Source organism: Trematomus bernacchii, unplaced genomic scaffold (genome assembly GCF_902827165.1).
Source record: "Trematomus bernacchii unplaced genomic scaffold, fTreBer1.1, whole genome shotgun sequence".
NCBI lineage: Eukaryota > Metazoa > Chordata > Actinopteri > Perciformes > Nototheniidae > Trematomus > Trematomus bernacchii.
This window is the reverse complement of record NW_022987698.1, coordinates 4,140,934-4,164,325: the sequence shown is the minus strand read 5'-3', so window position 1 is coordinate 4,164,325 and position 23,392 is coordinate 4,140,934. Positions and strand designations below refer to the sequence as shown.

General features: G+C 39.9%; 2 protein-coding genes across 2 annotated transcripts; one reads left to right on the top strand and one right to left on the bottom strand.

Moving 5' to 3' along the window:
* Positions 1 to 2,056: 2,056 nt before the first annotated feature.
* On the bottom strand, positions 2,057 to 16,431 carry LOC117489985 (S-adenosylhomocysteine hydrolase-like protein 1). Its single transcript, XM_034139595.1, has 17 exons — positions 16,004 to 16,431; positions 12,840 to 12,951; positions 12,526 to 12,669; positions 12,128 to 12,228; positions 11,689 to 11,791; positions 8,004 to 8,098; positions 7,698 to 7,804; positions 7,478 to 7,594; positions 6,682 to 6,745; positions 6,079 to 6,167; positions 5,723 to 5,793; positions 5,337 to 5,431; positions 5,104 to 5,202; positions 4,185 to 4,253; positions 3,944 to 4,022; positions 3,633 to 3,753; positions 2,057 to 3,536 (listed from the first exon to the last, which is right to left on the bottom strand). The coding sequence occupies exons 1-17, from the start codon at positions 16,181 to 16,183 to the stop codon at positions 3,530 to 3,532; spliced, it is 1,653 nt and encodes a 550-aa protein (XP_033995486.1). The 5' UTR covers positions 16,184 to 16,431; the 3' UTR covers positions 2,057 to 3,529.
* A 2,093-nt stretch (positions 16,432 to 18,524) lies between these two features.
* Positions 18,525 to 23,258, top strand: srsf3b (serine and arginine rich splicing factor 3b). Its single transcript, XM_034139632.1, has 6 exons — positions 18,525 to 18,710; positions 19,504 to 19,714; positions 19,831 to 19,971; positions 21,818 to 21,856; positions 22,097 to 22,183; positions 22,380 to 23,258. Exons 2-6 carry the CDS (start codon positions 19,512 to 19,514, stop codon positions 22,405 to 22,407), a joined length of 498 nt encoding a protein of 165 aa, XP_033995523.1. The 5' UTR covers positions 18,525 to 18,710; positions 19,504 to 19,511; the 3' UTR covers positions 22,408 to 23,258.
* Positions 23,259 to 23,392: the final 134 nt, after the last annotated feature.

The window sequence follows — 23,392 nt, the reverse complement described above, 5'->3', positions numbered from 1 at the left end:
TTCTGTGTGTGTACATGTACAATGAAGACAAAATAAAGTGAAAGTGATGTTTATTTTATGTGTACACACCTACAAAGAGTGCATTTTTGGGGACTTCTGGGCGTCGAAGACTGTTATCGAGTGATGACTGTATGTAATACTTAGTTACTTATAAGTGTGACATGTCGTTTAAAGGCAATGCATTTGACCTGGGTCTGTGAAATGATGCATCAGAGACATTTTCAAATTTAACAGCAGTTTATTAAAGGGAACTGTGCACAGAAATGTAATATGTTGCCTACTGCCGGAATGAGGTTCTTTAAACTGAGCAACAGATAGTGATGAGAACATAGGCCAACTTCAAAACTTATAATTTACAGTGCTTCGTCTCCACATTAAAAACATCAAACCGGCAACAATGTACAACTGTCAAATCACAGTTGTACACTTTCTTTTTCTTTTGACTTTGAGTCAAACTTTTGCTATAGTAATAACACATTCATGTGTCTCTATAACAGATATACAACTATGTTCAAATGATTGTTATTAGCTAAACAAAAGGAATACATTAATAAAGTCATTTTTAAGTGCTATTATGAAAAGACCACTAAATGTGTTTTTGCCTGATTGTTAAAAGATATGAAACATACATCAAAATACAACAGAGTATAAAATGTTGCCCACTAATGTCTAAAATTAGTTGTCGTCTTGAGTAATGCATAATATTTGAGCAAAATACCTTTGACAGAATACAACTGAGTGTGTTTTGCTGCATAGCTATCACTGTATAATTCTGAAAAACAAATGTTGGGCACATTACTATACTGGGAGAAAAACACAGTCGTACATGTCTGAATATAAATTACTAAGTGAGTCACAAGGCACTGTCAAATGACCAGTAACCATGGTTACAGGCAGCGCTCGTCTTGCTGACAATGTCCTCACTGAGTGTCCTCGGCTCCGATGCTTTAAAGCTGCCACTTCATATTAGCATCCTTTGAGATACTAAAGCATTAGAGGAAAACCCTTTGTATTTCAATAACTCAGCCTATTAAATTGTTTTTTTCCATTGCATTAAATATTTAAAAGTAAGCTTCTAGTAAAAATGAATGCAAAACAATACTTTCGGTGTTGTTAAGCATTCACATCTATTTAACAAGAGCTTTCTTCTGTCTTTTGATATAGGTTACAGTGGATACATGCAAGAAAAACTCTAGAATTTGAGGTAACAGGCTGAGTAATTGATTTACAAATAGTACTTTTGTGGATGGAGTTTTCCTTTAAAGGTGGGGTAGGTAAGTTTGAGAAACCGGCTCGAGATACACTTTTTGTTATATTCCATGGAATGCTCTTAACATCCCGATAGCAATAAATATCTTAAGTGCTTTGACAAAAAATCCATAAAAAAATGTCATCTGTGGAAGCCGTAATACTGTAAAAAGCACGACCAATCATTTTAGCCGGCCCGGCTAAAATAACTGGATGGCCTACCTGCCTGTCAGCCTTCCATCTGTGCACAAACTTATCTTGTGCCCTCATTGGTCATGTGCGCGAGCGTATGTGTTGGAGGAGGGGCTCTATAAGGAAGTGGCAGATTTTCTCCGGTTGTGTATTTTCAAATTCTAGCGATCTCGAGCCGGTTTCTCAAACGTACCTACCCTACCTTTAAAGCAGGAGTAAGTGACAACAATAAACTCATACAAAAATAAAATTCAAAGCAGAAATAACCTGTCACTTTGGCTGGAGCCTGAAGTTTTAAAAAAGGGGGATAAAACAGGATACTGAGTAAATACATGTGAACACTATAACAAGGTAACAAGGTGCCGAACCCTCGGCAGGCCCACAGACTACCAGCATCATATACAGCTTGTTAAAATGTGTTGAAGAGACTCAACTACTAACTGCACACTATATAGTTTGAATTAAAAAAGAGCCACTCAACTAAGTGGTCCATTATTCAAAATAGTTGAAAGTGAATATCAAGAAGGTGGGGTAATAAGTGTGTGCATTTAACAAGCCTCACACAACTCTGCCTAAGCTTTATGAACGATAAAAAGCGGCTGAAAAAAACATCATATTGTGTTTTAACAATAGCTTTAATAATGGTGCAATATCGCAAGATAACAGAGAAGGTAAAGGTAACTTGTGTCTAGGTAAATGTGCTGACAACAAAGCTTATCCATGTCTGAGCATTAGTGGATTCAACAGATATCCTCTGTTAGGAGCAGAATCCTGTGACAAATTAACAATAATCTCAATGTTGCCCTTCAGAGAGAGTTGTTGCATATGTAGAATAAACATACGGTATGTAACACTGTTCAACATCACTCTCTGTTGTGTTCGCTTCACACAGAATACACAATTCTGCAATAGTCATTGAACAGGTGACAGAGTACAAAAATATCTAAACCTGTTCTAGTTATTCTGTAAATAATGTCAAGAGAGTGACAGTGACACTAGATGTGAACGCAAGGTCAGACAGTGCTGATCTAATTTACAAACAATTGTAGATATTTGAATGCCCTGAGGTACAGATACTATTCTTACCAGACACACAAACCTCATAGATGGACACAACTTTATAAAAAAAAAATACTTGTTTTGTTTGCAATAACAATAAGAGTTTTGAAGTTACTTTTTTGGCCGGATGTGCTGATGGTTAGGATTAATGTGGACGATAATACAGAGAGAGAAAAGGATATTTCTTCTGTACTTATGGATGGAATGTGTGAATTAAGCAAGCGCTGCCACATCGCAGCAGAGAGAAATCGTTAAAGCTGTAGTAAGCGATATCTGACCACTGGGGGGGCAGAAACAAACTCAAAGACTGTTTTACAAATCAGGTGATCTAGTTGTTATGGCTCATTTAACTGCTTACTTAAACATCTAGCAGACGAACAGCAACTCCTAGTTCAATTTCTCGCCCCCTGACAATATAAGGTGTTTTATTTCCCCTTCTCCTGAGAGAAACAGTTGGAGCATTACTTTCTTTCCCAGCCAGGAGTTTAAAATGCCTCTCTGGTGTTTTATGGAAAGCAAGGCTTGTCTACGATTTATTTTCTGGAAATTACTGCCACCAGTTTCATACAAGATGTTGTTGAGAGAGCCAAAACCTGGAATTAAAAGCATCTAAAAACTTGAGGAGCTTACATTTTAAAAGTATCGCGTAATGCAGGATTAACTGATTCCACAACTAACCATTAACATTTCACAACAACTACAACCCTTCCCCGTCACAGTCTTTTGGCACACTATATTGATACATTTAATATCCAAGACAGAACTCTATAGTAGCCAGGAGTCAGCAGGTTTGTGAACAGATGCACCTGAAAATAAAAATCCCACTATACAGCAGATAAGTGCCATGTGTAGGTCTGTAGGAAGCAGCAAGTGGAGCAAAACTTGCTGTGGTCAGTAAAATAGAACTTAATATAACCTATGCGTCCTGTGAAGAGTATAAAATACAATATACATAAATCTTGTTCTTGTCTTATGGAAAGGTGATTGTAGCGTTTACATTTGAGCGAGCTGAAGTATGGCTCCCTGCAGACTAATACCTGTGAACACAAAGAACAAGTTTATTTAAAAATTGCTTTTTTGCCAAAATGTTACCATAATGTTTTACATAGTTGCATCATTTTGTAGAACTGTACCTGTAGTAGTTGGGTTTGAAAGGGCCGTTCTTGTTCAGGCCCAGGTATTTTGCCTGATCATCAGAAAGCTCCGTCAGGTGAGCATCAAAAGTGGTCAGATGCAGACTGGCCACGTACTCATCTGAAACATACAGACACGGTTTAGTAAGAAAGAGGGATACAAACACGATCACATGATGTCATCTAAAAAATGCAGGGCGGATTAAAAATAAATAAGTCCAGTGCTACAGCCCAGCCATGATTAATGTTGAGTGTAAACTGTGAATACTTTAAAAACTGCACGTCAAGGTTAAGTATTAAGTTATATTTACCCATCTTCTTGGGGAGCAAGTAAACGTCCTGCTTGTATCGTCCCTCAGGAGCGTTGTACAACTCTATAAGGGCCAGGGCCTGAACACAAACATGGATGAGTAATACATTTGAAAATGGATGCACTGTAAATTGATTGAAGATCAATAAATGTATCTATGATCCTGTGAGAGGATGGAAGAAATAACCACTGTGTCTTTATCAGCTGTATAGCTTATTTGTCTGGTAGTACCAACATGTTACCTGAGTGGTGGCTGTGATGGACAACACAAAGGTGGGGACAGTGGAGCAGCTCAGGTTAAGGAGACGTCCCTGTTAGAGAAACAACACACGCTTTAAAAAGCAGTCATGCATTAATATCGCTGTTCCAACATAATAATGTTTTTTCTCAGTACCAATAAACTGATTAAAATGATTAATAATAAATAGTGGATCTGTGTACACCATATTGTGTACTATGTTCAATTTGTATTTCTGTTTCAGCTACTAAATGAAGCTAACAAAGTAAAGTTAAAAAGGTCCCATATAATAAAAAGTAAGATTTTCATGTATTTTAAATGTATAAATACTGTGAAGGTATTGACACGCTAAACCCACAGAGAAATACACAGTCTGTACACAAAGAACTGTGCCTTTAAACGTGCCATCAGGACTTCCATGAGGTTGTGATCTCAGAAGGATACATACAGCTCTGGAAAAAATTAGACCACTGCATATTTTTCTTAAATCTCAATCTCTAAACATTAAGCAGCCATTTCATTCCAGTGTTTGTTGAATTCCAACACAGCAAAATGTTGTCATTAGTTTATAGAATAAAATAAAATAAAATGTTAATTTTACTAGGAAAACCAGAGAAACTGATAATGCTGCAGTGGTCTTTTCATTTTGGTAGAAAGTGCAGCTACACTGTCGTTATAGTCTTCAACGCTGCACGCAAATGTGGAAGACCCAGAGACACTGACCAATCAGAGCAGACCAAACTATTCAGAAAGGAGGCTTAAAGACACAGGCCTTTAATCGGAACATTCCAGACAGATAGAAAGTGAAAAAAAAAGTGGTTTTAAACGGTTAAGTATGTGAACAAAAAACAGAAATGACAAATCATCACATGTTCAAAATCTGTAATCAAGCATAACATTTGGTTGCAAGGCGAACCAGTTACCTCAGCCAGAAGGATGACCCTCTTGCCATCAGGCCAGATGACATGATCCACCTGAGAGCGCACCCTCTCCCAGGTCAGCTCGGGGGTCCGGAGACTCGCCTGCAAGAGGAGAGGAGATCAGCCCTGACATCTAAAGACACTGCAGGTGGATCCACACTGTTTCATTATGCATTAACCCATTGTGGAGGATACATTTGAACTTTGAATTCTTCTATTTTTAGAAGCTAGTTTACCACATCAATCTCAGTGTTGGAGTGGCCCATGTTGCAGACAATAGAGCCGTTTTTCATTCGGTCCAGCTGGTCTCTGGTCACCACATTCTTGTTCCCTAAAGAAAGACACAATCAAGAACCTTTAATCAATTTACATCCTCTGACACACAGAGACCTTAATCTGGTTTCTGTCCCGACACAGACTAACTGTAAGAGCATTTCCAATAAAAGCTGAACATACAAAACCGACGCGGCACATTAGCATGCAGCAGGGAGAAAGCAGCTTAAGGAACAGTGCAAAGAACAATCAACAAAAAGGCATTTATAGATTAAAAAGCTAAGAGAAAACGTAATCCCACATCCGTGCATCCCAATGAGTAAATCTGCATTGTTTAAATTGGGGTTACCAGTGCAAGTGATGATGACATCAACCTGACGAATGACCTCATTCAGCTTCACCACCCTGAATCCGTCCATGCTGTCAAAGGAAGAAGAGGTTCAGCATTCAGCCTCAGGGAGAAAACTCTCCATTATTTATTGACAACATCATATTTCATCTGAAGAGCGGGAGTCCATGTTGGGTCAATGTAGTATGTTCTAGTTTCAAATGAATTATTCATTATTTCACAACATGCCTGTTATATAATTAACAGAACACAGTTAGCTGGCTGTGCTTGTTCACCCATACTGCTGTCTGTCCTTTTTACATATCTTTGACATTCAACACATCTTGGATCATCATCCCACTTGTTGTTTTCCTCACCAGGCCTGCAGGGCACAGATGGGATCGATCTCCGTGATGCTGACGACGGATCCCAGAGCTTTCAGGGCGGCACAGCAACCTTTTCCAACCTGCAAACATAACATTTAATTACTGTATCACCAGCAGAGATACATATGCCAGTAATTACCCTGACCTTTATAAAGTAATTGAACCTTTCAGTATTTAAACACAAGCCCTGAAACTTAAAATCCAAATGTCGGATGACTAAAATCCTCCCTTCGGTTAAAATGTATAGGTAAAGATAACTGAGATGCTAAAAATGTACCGATAAAATGTGGCTTTAGTGGATTATGACAACTTCTGCAGACACTGAAACATTTTCAAAGGATTCAACGCCATTTCAGGCGACCTTACATTGAATGGGCTAGACCTAGTCGTTATTAGAATTTGAATGCAGAAATGTTGCATTTTAGACCTTTAACGTCATTAGAGTAAATAATACTGTGAAAGCTATCCAATGAATTGTGGTGACAGCTGTGTGTGTTATGAGTACAGCATGTGTTTGTGCGATCATGATGAATGTGTTCACAGATACATCATTAAGATCATTGTGGCATGTTAACGTTGATATAAGTATCTCACCTCACCGTACCCACATATGACCACCTGTTTGCCTCCGAACATGACATCTGTGGTTCTCTTCAAGCTAGAGACATTTGAAACATAACATTAGCATTCTCCTGTGGAAGTGAGAAACTGCCAATCTGTATCTGTACGACTCAAAAATCTGTAATCTATCTACAGATATACAATAAACGTTCTGCATCATTATAACTTTCTACAGTTTTAAATAACATGTCTGCGTGATAACAAGTCGTAACTATGTTCCTAAAATATCCCGGCGCGATACATCTGAAGGTCTGATGATGCTGACATTTCGTATCATAACTCATATTGGAACACCTGTTACAAGATATTAACCTTTACCTCGTACCTTGCAGATTATTAATCAGAAGGAACAGCAATAAATTATGAGCGGTAAGTGTAGGAAGCACTGACCCGATACGGCGATGAGCAGACGTTGTTAAAGATTAGTAGACTATTTATATTCTGCCATGGAAATCATTCACAGGCGGGTATAAGCACAATAGTTGTCTTCCCAGAGGTTTTTTTCTTAGGTTTTGGCGGCGAAAGAGCTTAACAAGGGCAACAGCTTTTTAAAAAGCTACAGAGATGTGACATTGACCGTTATGAACCGGCTGTCTGATGGCAGCCATTTTGCTGAACCAATGTTTTCCATTGTCTTTTTTAAACCATTATCTCATACGTTTTGGAAGGGTATACGTTAGATATTTTAATTTCAAACCATACTTGTTCATTTCTACTTATAAACACATTTTACTGAGCCTATTTCACAAATGCATTATAGTTCCCTCACCCGTCCAGGATTGACTCTCTGCAGCAGTACAGGTTGTCGAACTTCTGCTTGGTCACAGAGTCGTTCACATTCATAGCGGGGACACACAGCTTTCCAGCTTTAGACAGCTGATACAACCTGGAGAGAGGCAGAGGAAGGCAGAGAGCTTTCACATCATGTTGGTGCGTGTCGCTGTGTTGCACTTAATATTTTATGGGAAGCCTATTAAGCAGTAAATCACCTGTGAACCCCAGTGACACTCTCCTCTACAATGCCCCTGATCTTCTTGAATACGTTGGGGTACTTCTTGTACATCCAGTGTGTCAGGTCTCCTCCATCATCAAGGATCTAAGAGTTATGACACAGCAAATTATTATGAGACAAATATTTATATAAAAAGAGCTACTTATTGAAATAACTTGAAAAGAATGGCTGCTTCTCTGTAATTATTGTATGTCTATGTGAGGCATTTGCTTGTCTAAAGCATTCACATTTCACGGTGTGTTGTCTCCTCATTAAAGGTAGAAAAACAAACGTTTCCACGCACCATGTTAGGCTGCCAACCCTCATTGTTGACACAGCGGTCAATGCACCACCAAAAATCATCCTCAGACTCCCCTTTCCAGGCAAACACAGCCACATCTGAAACACAATTTACATAAACAAACCGTATTTGTCAACAAGCGGCAATCACAGAAACAGTTCCTAAATCTGGACGTATGCTAGTGAATCAAGGCAATGTTATAAGCACTGTGACCAGTGGCGAACCGTCAGGGCCTTCAAGGTATTCAGAGAATTCCCTGGAACACTCTGATAAAACAAACAAAAAATCGATTTAATTATATAAATAAAATGTATATAAAATGAATAAAAGAGAATCGTATCTGTGTTGTTGATCTGTAAAATTACAGTGTTACATTGATTTGTTTGTCCTTCTCGGTCCATGCACTACGCATTTCAGTGGTTTTGTGTTAGAAAAGAAATGCAACCAATCAGATCTTGTTCTGGGTCTCTGGGTAGAATATCCTTCAACCAAGGTATTCTATATCCTTGATAGAAGGCCCTGGCCGTTGCACTGAATGAGAGCATACGTTTGGATTGACAGTTTGATCAACCAATCATATATTGATTTGTAGCCAATGGGCGTATTCTTTCAGAGTTTCCCTCTGTTCCAGGGTACTCTAGAAGGCCCGGTAGTTCACTGGCTCGAGACCAGAAGATCTAGATGAATGCGACGAAGCAATTCATATGCCGTTTTATTGTTTTTAACGTTGAAATGGCAAGTGCAACAGGTGAAGATTATGTTTTTGCGGAATTGTTGCGAGTACCCTTTTCAAGACGACAATTCAGTGAAAAGATGGACATTATAACGGCGTGGGATGTGTGTGTGTGTGTGTGTCTACAGAAGGTCCAGTTGTGATAGACACGGTTTGCCACTGACTGTGACACTGAATTGTTTAGAAGAAACAGATCAATCTGGTTCGAAATTCTAAGCACTTAAAATGAAACATAATTCTTTGAACAATGAACATGTAATTCAGTGCAGGTCTGAAAATTGTTTTCATCATTAAGTGTCATCAAGTGTCAGAGACCCGACTTGTGCAAAGCAATTACAGTAGGAACAAATGCAACTCCCCCAGAAACAGCATGATCTTCACTGAGCAGTCTTTTGTCCCCCACTCAGCTCGTCTGATCATGAAAGCTTCAGTTTGGAAATGTAGTACATGCTTAAACTATCACATAGCAACCACAGATAAAAGGTTGAAGTAGTGCTGTTCTTTCACTAAATAGCTTATTAAACATTTCAGTATCCTTGGTTCATCATACGCTCTCCGCCCGCTGCTGTCTCCTCCACTTCCTCTTCTCACCTCACCTCCTCCTCTCAGCCTGGCGTCAACATCCCCCCTCTGCTCACCACCTACACTTCACACCTCTCCTCCAGCCTGGCTTCTGCACCCCCCCTCTGCTCACATTGCCGCTGACCCCCCCCCCCCTCTCTGCTCATCTTGCCTCAGACTCCCCCTCCTCTATCCCCCCTGCCATCAAGCCCCCCCCCCCGCTTCACTGTGAGCACAGGACAGGTCCAGAGTCAGATGGAAAAACTCCACCAAGGCAAGGCTGCTGGCCCTGATGGTATCAGCCCCAGGGTCCTGAGGACCTGTGCACGCCAGCTGGCTCCTGTTCTCCAGTATATATTCAACCTGAGCCTGCACCTGGAGACCATCCCGGTGCTGTGGAAGACATCATGCGTTGTTCCGGTCCCTAAAAAACAACTCCTTCTGGGCTCAATGACTATCGCCCTGTAGCACTCACATCTCATGTGATGAAAGTGCTTGAGAGACTGGTCTTGGCCCATCTCAGACCGCAGGTGAGATCATTCCTTGACCCTCTGCAATTTGCCTACCAGCCTCACCTGGGGGTGGACGATGCCATTATTTACCTGCTGCAGCGTGCTCACTCATACCTGAATGGATCGGGTTGCACTGTGAGAATCACCTTTTTTGATTTCTCCAGTGCATTCAACACGATCCAGCCTCGGCTACTGAGTGACAAGCTGCAGGCTATGAGGGTAAACTCGTCCACCATCTCCTGGATTACTAACTACCTCACGGACAGACCACAGTACGTCCGGCTGGGCAGTGTGCTGTCTGATGTGGTGGTTGGTAGTATTGGAGCCCCACAGGGGACTGTGCTGTCTCCTTTCCTGTTCACCTTATACACCTCTGACTTTCTATACAACTCAGAGTCATGCCATCTGCAGAAGTTTTCGGATGACTCTGCAGTGGTAGGGTGTATAAGGGATGGACGGGAGGAGGAGTACAGAGCGCTGGTGGGTGATTTTGTTGAGTGGACTGGAAGAAATCATCTGCTTTTGAATGTGGCCAAGACCAGAGAGATGGTCATTGATTTCAGGAGGAAGAGGACATCTCCTCCTCTGCCCCTGTGCATTCTGGGAGAGGATGTGGCAGTTGTGGAGGTCTACAAGTACCTGGGAGTGCACTTAGACAATGGGCTGAACTGGAGGATCAACACTGACGCTGTGTACAAGAAGGGGATGAGCCGACTCTATTTTCTGAGGAAGCTGAGATCCTTCAACGTATGCAGTAAGATGCTGGAGATCTTCTATCAGTCTGTGGTGGCTAGTGCACTCTTCTTTGCTGCAGTCTGCTGGGGGGGCAGCATCAGAGCCCGTGACACCAGCAGGATCAATAAACTGATCAGGAAAGCTGGGTCTGTCATCGGCATCAAGCTGGAACCCTTTGAAGCTGTGGTGGAGAGGAGGACACTGAACAGGCTGTTGTCCATCATGGATAACCCCACCCATCCTCTCCACCTGCAGCTGGACAGTCAGTGGAGCTCCTTCTCCAACAGACTGCTGCAGCTCCCCTGTCTCAAGGACAGATACAGGAAAACATTCCTACCCACTGCAATAACTCTGTACAACAAATCACCTCTGGCTGGAAGAGAACTCTCTGCTCCATACTGGAGTTTCTCTTGGAATAAAACCACCTTGTACATTTTACTCACACATAATCTGTTTCATATTTAATACTCCATAATTCCATATATTTTGAATATATATATATTTGTATATATATATATATATATATATATATAATATCTGTATGTATATTTTCTATTTTGTATTTTGACATGTATATTTTATATTTTATTTTATATTTTATTTTATTTTATTTCTATTCTTGTATATTTTGTTTTATTGTAAAATGCCTTTTATGCTGCTGTAACAAAAACAATTTCCCAATTTGGGATCAATAAAGTACGATCTATCTATCTATCTATCACATGGCAAAGCACACAACGGCACCTTATGCTGATCAGAGGTTCTGGTAAAAACATGTTATTGTTCTTAATAAAAAAGCAATGCAAAAAGGAGGTTCATAACTCGGTGTTTGCTTTCCCAAAAATCGAATTCAAGGACTTTTAAAAAGGACTTTTGATTATGAATTACAAGGAGCCAACAGTCATAGTTTGAGACACGGATCAAAGTTATTTAATCTTTCACTTTCTCAAGGCATGTGGCCTACAGGACACAGCCTTATTTTCTAGCCTTAAGTAAAAAAATATCGAAAGGACAACAGATTCAAGCACTTTTGGATGTCCTTTTTTTCTGGTGAGATGTTGCCTCTATTCCAAATCACAATCCTCCTCACTCCCTGGTGTTTGAGCTCCAAAACTAAACGTTGTTCGCCGGCCTCTCTCCTGCTTACCGGTCTCTGACAGAGCAGCAGCCACTTCATTTTGTGTGGAGTAAATGTTACACGCAGTCCAGCGGCACTGAGCCCCGAGAGCCACCAGAGTCTCGATCAGCACCTGAAACACAGAGGGAAGTATAAGCAAACGGTCAAATAAGAGCTAGTCCCTGATCACAAACAGACTGCAAATCAATATTTATATGTGTATTATTCAATAACACTGAAGGTTACGATGAACCAGGCCTGGATTATGATTTATTTGGATCAACTGGTTGTCGGTGGCTGATGATGTTCTTTACGAAACACAGCCAGATAGTGTATTTTATGGAAACACATTCCACAGCACTCAGAAAATGTGAATAGAATGGATCTAAAACGCTCTCCTGATTAAGAGGCACTTTCACACGGCAGCCTTTGCTTCGGCTTTGAAGCTCAAAGTCAGAGAGAGTCTTACTGCAGTCTGGGCGGTGATGTGAGTGCAGCCCACGATTTTGGCACCTGCCAACGGTTTCTCACTCTGTGCTCTCTTCCTGAGAGAGATCAGCGCCGTCATATCTGAAAACGAGCCAACATTAAAAAAAAGTGATGAGTGGGAGACACAGCAGACAATGCTCAAACTCTGTACCCTGAGTTTAAGAAAATATAGCTGGATAAAAGACCACTTTTTCTTATTATATTATTACATTTTCTATAAGTGTGGTGATGAGGTCAAATTGTTAGGTTTTATTTCTGTAATTAGATTAAATGAAAACACTTGGATCAGTTAGTTAAAATATAAAATGACAGGATTAGAATAATTTACGTAACATTCAATAATAACAAAAAAGTGAATTTTGACTTGCTGTGTTTTACCTTGTTCTGCGATCTCAATCTCACGTCTGCCAAACTCAGCCTGTTTGATGTTCTTCACACAGAAGTCGCTGCTGCCCTTGGAGTTGACCTGAGTTTTGTCCCGTGGTGAAGTCTCATCGTCCGAGCTATCCGTATAGGAAGCAGCTGGAACAAAAATATATTAAAAAAAAAACTAAACATAATAAAACCAAAGAAAGAAAATATGGTTTGAAGAACTGAGAGCTCCATATACAGCATCATCTCCTTTTCTGTTACCACTATGGTGGAGTCATTTTTAAATAACACAGGTTGTTTTTTGGTTTTCTCTCTCTTACCGGAGCTGTAGCTGTCTGTGGACGACTGAGAGATGGAGCGGGACAGGGAGCGACGGCCTGCCTTTGTAGGGAACCTGCTGAACTCCTGCTTGTCCTCCACAAACTGGATTTGCTGGTATAAAAAAAGAAAATGTAATGTGACTAGCTGTAAATGCATAACTGAATCTATTATAAATATAGGCATGACACACATAAGCAATATGAAAGATTACAATTGTTTTAAATTATCCATAAAAGGTCCCCTTGAGATTCAATATCTCTACTGCCAGAGGCCGGGTCAGGATGAGCATCAAGTACGTTTCATTTACTGAGTACTAACAGTGCATCACAATGGATGACAACACATTCAAACACAACCACAGACTCAAAGAACACAGGGCTCAGGGGCAACAAAACAAAATCAATGCAATGAATGCTAGTTTTTATTAGCAACATCATTCTCCTGTTACATTTGAAGGTATTGTGTCCAAAGAGGGTTATACTTTGGTTCAGCTGTGGACTCGGAGTATAGTTCAAAACACAGCACAACCATTTAAGTTAAAAGAAAAATGTTGGACAGTTCTTCTTTATTTTTTGTTGCCTTGCTTGAGTTGAGTTTCTTCCTACTGAAAATTGTAAGCTTATTTTGCTCTATTGCCAAAAATAGAATGATATGTATTATATAAATAAAATACAAATGATAATGTTGCACGTGAATTGTAATAGTTAATTTATTTCCACAATTATGTGACTGGCCTAACTAGATATCAGCTTGTCTCTTATTTTTATAAAAAGCAGCTACTTAAGGCTCATGAAAAGCAAGTGAGTGTTTGCATTTTTAAAAAGAAAGAACTGGTTTTTGTTTTGTGTGCATAGCTTTATGCCTAGTCAGCTAACTTTGTTCACAGCAGTAACCAGATTGTTTTTGTTGACAGGGATTCTGCAGGCACTGAAGCAACATGATACAGTGAGAAATCTCCAGGTGCTGTAACGTTATCCTGAGTCTCGGTGTAGAGAATGGACAAGTCAGACACCTCAGCAGGCTCTGAAATAACTTTTCACCGTGCCAGGTGAGAGTGTTAACTCATTTTGGTCTCAGTAATAACACCTAAAAAAGCCTTGGACAGATAAAGAATCAGAGCACGTTAATAAATGAGCCTACATACTACAGTGTGTGCCGGCCTCATTGTCCTCCTCATTGAAGGAGAGTCAGGTTCTTCATCCTGATAAGGTCCGTGTCTAGTTTCTAGGTTAGGCCTGCTATTGAAAAGCCTCCACATACCACAGACATGGCAACAGAGAACAATGTGAAGCTGTTTTCCTGAGATTGGGGTGACGAGACCACACATAGTTCCCCCCGGACATGACAGAGTCGGTTACAGCCTGACTGATACTGAAAGACTAATATTGGTTTCCTGCTATCTGATTATTTAAAAAGCCACAGATTTGATGTTTTACCTGCATAACATAGTGCTTCCTATACACTCCGAGCCTTATTCCAAGTGACGGTGCCGATGATGCGTTGGGTTGATGAAGTGAAGGTATGTAATGGTGACGCTTGATTGTATCGTTATGCAGACTCAAGCATTTGTTTTACAGATTTTTACCAGATATTTTATGGGTTTTTGGGTTTTTTTTCATGGTCTCTTACATAATCAAATGCACCTTATTTTAAGTCAATAATGTTGAAGCTGCATGTGCTTCTGTTTTACCTGGCTGAAAGAGAAAGTTGGAGTCAACTAATTCCCAAAGTCACTTCCATGATAATCATGTTTAAGCTTGCAACTGAACTTGCAACCATCAATAGCTAAATATTAACTAGAGAACATAAACAGGAGACTAATCACCTGTAACATACCGCTTTAACACATGCTCTGTGAATATAAATGGCTTCCACTGGGCTTTTTGAGCACATAAACAACATGGACAAAGCAAACAGTCCTCCACTCTCTCCCTGGGCCAGGCGACCTTTGACCTTACATTACAGATGAAAGCTAGAAACAAATGACTATCCAGATTTACATAAAACTTATAAATAGGTGTAGCAGTAATATTTGTCTATAGTTTGCTGTAATATTAAATTGCTCCCAGAGAGAATGAGGATGTGAAAGTCCATTGTAAAGCTGCCAGGCTGACTAATCAATCTCCCATCTGACAGATTCCTGGTCACAGTGAATGTGCTTGCACAATGTTAAAAGACAATAGTGTGCACATTTGTCAACTCCAACCTAAATAAGGTGTGCAAATATTTTCCAATGTAAAGCACGAGAAATTCACAGTGCAACTCTTCCTTGTTCCTACAGAGCGTCATGCTAACATCTTTCTTTTGTGAGTGTTACATGGAGCAAACCATTGAGTTGTTTCCTGGAGTTGGATGTGGCAAGAAAATGAAGCAATTCATGTGAGACCAAAAAGAGAAATGGCTTTTCTTTTAATAAGCATTATAGATGAATAGTATATGTATTTTGTAGTAATTGTAAGAACATTTAATCTGCCAAGTGTGTCCTCTTACTACTTCACTGTCTGGTATGAATAAAAAAAGAAGCGATACTATTGCTGTCCTCTTCTTTTCTTTCATTATTTATTTTCATGTCTAATGAGGGCTATTAATGTAATGTTCCTGTATTATTTGTATTGTATTTATATTCTTTTGAGAGATGGAAATGGCATCTCCCCTACCTGTTGTTGTTGTTGTTGTGTCCTAGTTATGTGTCTCCTGCCTGTACTAAATAAATATGTTTTATAAAAGGAACGTTAACATGTTTATAATAATGCTTGATGCATATGCACAAATGCATAATCCACATGCAATATTAATAGTCCTGTTACTGCAGTATCACCACGTTGTTATGCAATACATTGTTATTGTAATAATCGTAATACAATCAATGTGAGAATCTTTATAAGTGTATATTTGTCCTTTGATGTAACATTGCTTTAAAAAAAGAATGTTATCTGTATTAACCTTGCCAGTAAGGTATAGACTTTTATCTTAATCTATCAAAGAATAGAAGATATAACGGAGTAACCTGGGGGCAGGTAATAGTACATCTTTTATTGCCAATTTATTGGGGTACAAGACAAGTACAACTGATTCCATGCAATAACATAATCAGCACAGACAACGTGAACACATTATTTTTGACAGAGCTAAAAGCAGCTCTACATTTTTCAGACTGTCTTACCTTTTTGACAGGTTTGTGAGTGGGCACCGCGCTGAAGGCGGACGACAGGTCTCCCATGTTCATTTCGCTGTTCTTGCTTACGGTCATAGCTGAATATTTTTCAGCTACATTTTCGCTCTCTTTCACCTCTTTGCTGGCCTGTTTCACCTCCAGCTTCACCTCCACGGCTGGGTCCGACATGTTGACGCTGTAGGTCGATAGACACAACCACCGTTGGGGTCTCTGTCAGAGGAGCTAACGTCAATCTGCTAGCTAACTACTCTGCAACAGCGAGCGGAGGAGATGCTTTTTAAATCACGTAAATGTAAAACTAAAAAGTTAAAGCAATATTAGAGGACACATATGTGAGTACTCCACTTTAATTAGGCGCTGACAAATGTCTTTATGTTGCGTGTTGGGCTGCGTAGAGTCGCTGCTGTCTCCGCTGTCACCTGGCTGCTGAGTTACTTTGTGGGCGGTAACCGGGGTAGTATTTATACAGCTGCGTTCAGGGGCAGTCGGACAACAAAAAGAACGGTGGAGGAAGTCAAATTACTGTAATAAATACTGTTTTAAAAGTGAAGGTGAAGCGTTAAACAGTATGCGCAAGTACAATTGTGTAAGAATAATCAGGAAACTGTACTCTAAGCTATTATTTTTCTATTTTGAATTAAGTTTGACTGCAACTAATGCAATAGTGTAAACAGTCACTTCAAACACACTATCAAAGTGTTGCTCTTACAGTCCATTCTCTACACATGTTTTCTTCATTTGTTAAGATTAACTGAAGCTGTTGGATAAATATAGTGTAGAAATAACTACAGTATTTCCCTCTGAATTGTCGTTTGGAAGAAGCATAATGTGGCATAAAGGTAATAGTAAAGGTACCTCAAAACTACTGAAGTACAGCAGGCCCACGTTAGTACACTCCACTATGAGTGTATTGAAATTACATTTCTCTAGTGTGTGTTGGACTGGGAAACAGGTTCAGTTGGAGCACTACATTCCCAGTTGTTTTCAATGCAACATTAAGCTCATCGGAATCCTCATTCACTACGCATGCGATCTTGGCTTTTACTGGCTTCAGATTGCAAAATATAAATTACTATCCCTCTTCAAGTCACGACACGTTGTGGCTTTGAAAGTAGATACGTTTTATTTAGCATTTGCACCTTCGTTATAATAATATCCAAGACACATCTGACACGGCTAGTTCTCACTATAGGCTGCAAACCAGCTACTCGATTATTACACCGTTTGCGTAAATTAACGAATACCCTTGTTTTAGTTAGATTTACACATGGTTTTCGTAAGGTGGGACAATAGTGTTCATTCTATCCCCATTGAGCCTAAAAAGCCTCTCTACAAACCTTAGGGGGAACAAATAGCGTCTGTTTAAAACTTGAAAGGGGACTATAAGGTATGCATCAATGCATGTCCACATAAAAGGATGAGCAGGTGTAAACAATGGATGAATTAAAGCAAACTACCTCAAACCAAACTGAAAACAATGCAGGTATTACTGTTTAGTGAACAACATTAGTTAGGTATTGTGTGCATGCAGGGGCGGACTGGGACTACAAATCAGCCCGGGACTCTCGACCGGCCCACTAGTGAGTTATCCGAGCGGCCCACCTCGGTGCCGCAAGTAAATACAGCGAGGAAATTGTCGACGGGGGGGGGGGTGCTAGTGACTTATCCGAGCGGCCCACATCGTCCGACCGGCCCACTTCAGTAGGCAGGTTTGTACTTCTGCATTGAATCTAAGTTTATCTTTATTTGGCTATGATAGGATGTTAAGGAGAAGCCCAACAAATATCCTATATTAACTATAGTCTGGGATGGCAACAACTCAACTCTCGGTTACATTCAACCCTGCACAACTTGACCTTTATTCATGCAGATGATAATAGAGGTACATTTGCATGAGAAAACATTGTTTTGGTGTCACTCAGGGCAGGGGCTCTTGCATTACACACGATGAGCAAATAGAGGTGCATACAGAGCCTGGATTTAGATGATAACTTTATTCTCAATACCTGCATTGTCAAATGTTACGGATGGGCCAACAGAAAGAGCAAAGAACACTCATACAAATGTGATATATAATAATGACCACAATAACGTTTACTGCAACATTTTATTCAAGCACATTATGTGATAATGATAATAATGTAAACCAATGTAGCTTTTATTTCTTCTTTTGTGCAAATTGACTGCATAGGAACCCACCATGCAGAACTGTCAACAAATACCAGACACTTGAGTTTAAAGTACATTTCCCATAAACCTTGAGTTGATTGAGGTTGTTTTTGTGGGTATATATAATTGTCTATAATGAGATTGAGCTGGGTGCAACAATAGACTGGTTGCAATTTTGTTTCTGGGCATTCAAAAAATAACCCTAGCCAGAATGTTGAAACAGCGGCACCACAACTAAATGGTCTCCCACGCTGTGGCCAAAGGTGGTATCGCAACTTTAAACTATCATGCCTAATTATTCAAAAGATAATTTCAATTGATCACTTGTTATGTGGTTTAGTATGTATGCTTTGCGATGTTGTTAATTTCAATACGGATAGAGAGAAGGTGATAATACAATCAGTATGAATTGACCCCGCCTCCCGGTCCCCCCGGATTTACAAACGTATTTTCCGTCACGCCATTTTCCACCGACTACCGAATAAACCAACCGGAGAAGCGGATAATCGGTGCCGGTTAATTGCAGGTAAGAAAAAAACAGGTAACATTTTAACGACACTTTTAATTGTGTGTGGTGCTAAAACTTGACCTACTTGCGTTGCATTATCCTACTGCTTCATTATGTTTATCCTGAGCTTTTGTTCGAATCCTGTGCTGCTAGCATTAGCATTAGGCCTCAGAAATATGACAGCCATTTTAGCTATGGCTAACTAGCCACCAGCTAGCATTAGCTTCACATATTGGAAACCTCTCATGTTAACCGCATTCTAAAAGTAGAACATAGCTAACAGTATAACGTTAAGCCGTTCAACTGAACAAAGGCTTCTTCGCCCTATTTAGGAGGTAGCTAAACTTCCATGAATACTATTTGTAGTGAAGCTAAAGTTAGCATACTGTCAGATTCTAGGCCAAGCTTATTTCCGTTTCCAAGTACTTAAGCATGTAGAACATATTGTAAACATTCAGCACGTTTTGTGTTACAGTAAAACAGTTACGATAACCTGAAATCATCATTAACATTATCATTTATTTTCCCATCACACGCTAGGTTAGTTTAGACTGCTTGTTTAAGCTTAAGCCATAAGATAACAGAAAACGTTAGTGCATGGTAAAGTGTTTATCTGCTGCACCCTGGGCCCTTTATGGGTCCTGTTGTGATGCAGGGTGATAGACGTCTTTGTCTGTCCAGGTTCCGAACTATTGTTATATAATCATGTAGAGAGACAATACATTTTTCATGGTTCTGTTGTCAAGAAACCATTCACTAAAGTCTAAACTGTTGCATTATTAATATTCTCATCTTTGTTTTCTTTTTTCAGATCCAGTCATGCATCGTGACTGTCCTCTCGACTGCAAAATCTATGTTGGAAATTTGGGCAACAATGGAAACAAGACAGAGTTAGAGAGGTCATTTGGCTACTATGGTCCTCTCCGCAGTGTTTGGGTCGCCAGGAACCCTCCAGGCTTTGCATTTGTAGAATTTGAAGATCCCAGAGATGCAACTGATGCAGTGCGTGAGCTTGATGGAAGGTAGGCAGCGATCTTAACTCATTTTACAGAGGAAGTGGCCAACACTGGAGGTACAAGTCCATCTTGATGCAGCTGCAATCATGACTGATGGCTGTTTTTTTAAATTTTTTATACAGGACGTTGTGTGGTTGCCGGGTGCGAGTGGAGTTGTCCAATGGTGAGAAGCGCAGTCGCACCCGGGGCGCTCCCCCACCATGGAGCAGGCGTCCTCGAGACCGAGACGATAACAGGCGTCGTAGCCCACCAGCCAGAAGAAGGTGACCAATGTTGTTATTTTACAATGCCCAGATTTCTGTGACGTACACTCTCTTACCCACAGTATATTTCCTGGTAGTTGCTTGTGTTTTCCAGTCTGGGCATTTCTAGTGTTTGTAATCTTTTCTGCTGATTTATACATTTGTGGTAGTTTCATTTTCATTTATATTATTGGTCATGTTATGTAGGGAGCCAAGCAGATAGACATTCATAACCAAATAATGAAGAATGGCATGGGAATAGGACTGTATACTAGGGTTATTCAGGGAAGTCTCTTTATTTGCTAAAAGCATCTTAAAATCTGGCCTGCAAAACTTCTACTTCTACTCTATGCTTCTTTTTATAATATGTTGTGCACTCTCAAAATGTAAGTGCATTTTAACTGCTTAAAAATGGCAGAATCGGTTTGTGAAATTAAATTAAGCAACTCCTATGTCAGAAAAATATAGTCTGTTTTAAATATGGGGGGGGTAAAGTGCCAAATGTGATGCATTCTTTACCTTTTGTTTGAGGATGCTTTTTTTTTTTCATCTATATTAATAAGAATGAAACCCGTTACAGAGCCGTCACCATGCCTCCTCTCACCATCCTCAATCAACTAGTCCTCTTTCAGCATCATGTGACTGCTGACCATCGTGCACCAATCAGCTTGGCTGGTGCTGTCACATGACCCAGGCATGGCCAGTCGTCAAGTTGCACCAACCCATTGGTTCCTCAGCATGCCGTTCTCAACCTCCTCCTCCTTCAACCTTAATCCAAACGCCAGCGGCCCACCTCACATTCCCGACCAATCAGCGTATTACGTACCCAAAAGTCTACAACCAACAGCAGCCTACGGCTAACCAATTAAAGCAGGAAAAAAGCCAGAGCCAGCCCCCATCTGCCGGCCACCTAATCACCTTGCAGCATCTGGCCAGCCCTATTCAGCCTATTCTACCTACCTACCTACCCGGCCGGCAGTCTGCCTCCCTTTCGTCATATCTAGCTTGTTGAAAACCAAAAATACTAGTAAGTTTTCCTGCTTCATTCAGTACACTGCTGATTACAGTTTTGAAAGTGAAGAGCTGGTGTCGAAAGGTTGTTCTTTTTTTTATTATTTCAAACATAAGTCTGGAATTTCACATTTCCAGAGATTTAGATTATAGAAAAAAATGTGGTATGTCTGGGGCTCTGAGCAGAATTAGGAAGGCACACAAAAACTCTCCTCAACCCCCCCAATGAGTGTTTAAAACGGTGTTTTGTGCTGTATGGTTGGTTTTTAGCAGATCTTAGCCTGGTTGTTTCTCAAGACTTACTTCCATTGACCAGTATATTCTTTTTGTTACCAGCTTCCAATACCTAACGCTCTCCTTTTTAGATGCAGTGGACCAGTTTCATACAGATGGTGGCCTCTGTGTGGTTCTTAGTATCCACACACCTTAGCCAATCCACAGTGCAGCGTGTTGCTAGTTGGCTTACTTCCATTTTGCTATGATTTTAAGTCTCAGACAACATTTTATATATAAACTGTACAACACATCCTACTCTACCATCTAAAATGTAAAATGTATTTTATTCTCACTACATTTACTTGAGGATGCGCGCGGCACTGTGGAATAAGTGAAAGATTATTAAAAAGCACCTGCCATCTTTATGCACTAGGTCCATTGTCAGTGAGTTATATTTTATGATTGAGATATTTGTGTTCCTGGAAAAACACCCCAGTGATTTATTTCCATTTTTGAATGACTGAGATAGACCATGGGCTGTGTTGAAGGAGGCCCATGTAGAGAAAGGATTGGAATAGTGTGGAGCTCTCCGGTTAGCTCATCTGTTCGTTTTTAAATTTTTTGTATTTTCCTTGTGCAGATCCCCACGCAGGAGGAGCTTCAGCCGCAGTCGAAGCAGGTAAAAATGTTTTATTCTACATTAAATATTTTGTAATTATTTTATATAATGCAAATTAGGTATATATGTATTTGTTTTACATCTGTAATTGTGTGTTGTCTGAGGATTCAGAACTGCAGTCTCAAGTGGTAGCTTCTAATTAATTGACTTTCTTCTCATGCCCCCATCATTAGACATTATTTAGTGTATATATAAAACATGAAAAATGTTAACTTACCTGGATGGTTATGTTTCTTGCAGGTCTTTCTCCAGAGACAGGAAGAGGGAGAGGTCCCTTTCCCGGGAAAGGAACCACAAACCTTCAAGGTCTTTCTCACGCTCAAGAAGGTACTGCTTTATTTTGACAATGTCTAAAAATGTAGTTCGTTTAACAGATGTTTGACGGCTTAATGTGAAACCTTATAATATGCCTTGCCTTTCCAAATGACCCGTCATATTTTTTGTTATTTGATTGCGGTACTGCTTAAAGCTAAGGTCAGCTTAATTCTTGCTTACTTTAATGTTATTTTTCCCTTCCCTGCAGCCGCTCCAGATCTAACGACAGAAAGTAGAGGAACGTCTGTCAGGTTCAAAGGGAGCTGAAGAGAAACGGTTGGCCGTTTCAAAATGATGAGGTTCAACAAGGCCGTGTGGCCTTTTTGTGTTTTTTGTTGATGAGTTTTTAAAACAATCAAGCATTTTAGTGTCCCTCCCCTTTACCTGTTATTGTACTTTTCACATGCATTGAGTGGGTGTGTAGTCCACGCTGTCAGTACTGAAAAAGTCGTGGCACCCAGCATTCCAGCTCACCAGTTTTTGTCAATGAATGTACCGTGTAGTTTGACATAGTAAGTAGTTCCTCTTTTTCAGCTATTTTTTTTTTAAGTAAGGAGTGTGACGATTTCTGCTTTTGATTGTCTGTAACCAGCCTATTTTTCAATGTGCTACTTTTCTTTCTTCACACTGAAGGTTTCCATCTGTCAATGGTTGGTTGTTTGTTAAAAAACACACCCACACATTAAAGATGCAAAACTATGGCATTTATTTAAAAAAAAAGAAATGTGTTATGAACACAAGACTGAATTTTGTCTATAAAGTTTTCCATGATTTTTCTTTTGTTTGATACAATGTGAAATGGTCTCTTAATTAAAGATACCGGTTGATTACAAAAGAACAGTTTATATGTATTTATTTCCTGAGGAAAAGCAAATATACTGCATTATTTTTCTCCACAAGAGGGCACTCCTGCAGTATAGGTTGAGGAGCTGAACAGGAGTCAATGACACATTAAATGGTACAGTTAAAGTGTTTGCTCAATTCCTGTTTCCTATTTGTGTATGCTGCAATTTATTTGGTAGCGCTGCTCTGCTTTCCCTTTAATAAGCCAATTTCTCTTGAAATGTAAAACTTTTACACCTGCTAACTTCAGTCTTTGTTTCCTTATTACTCCTTGTCAACATCACTTGGTGTGATTGTGAGATTTTGCCTTGTGTATATAAGCTTAATTTACATTATCTTACCACTTATTATGAGGTAACACATTGTTATAGTGAGGAA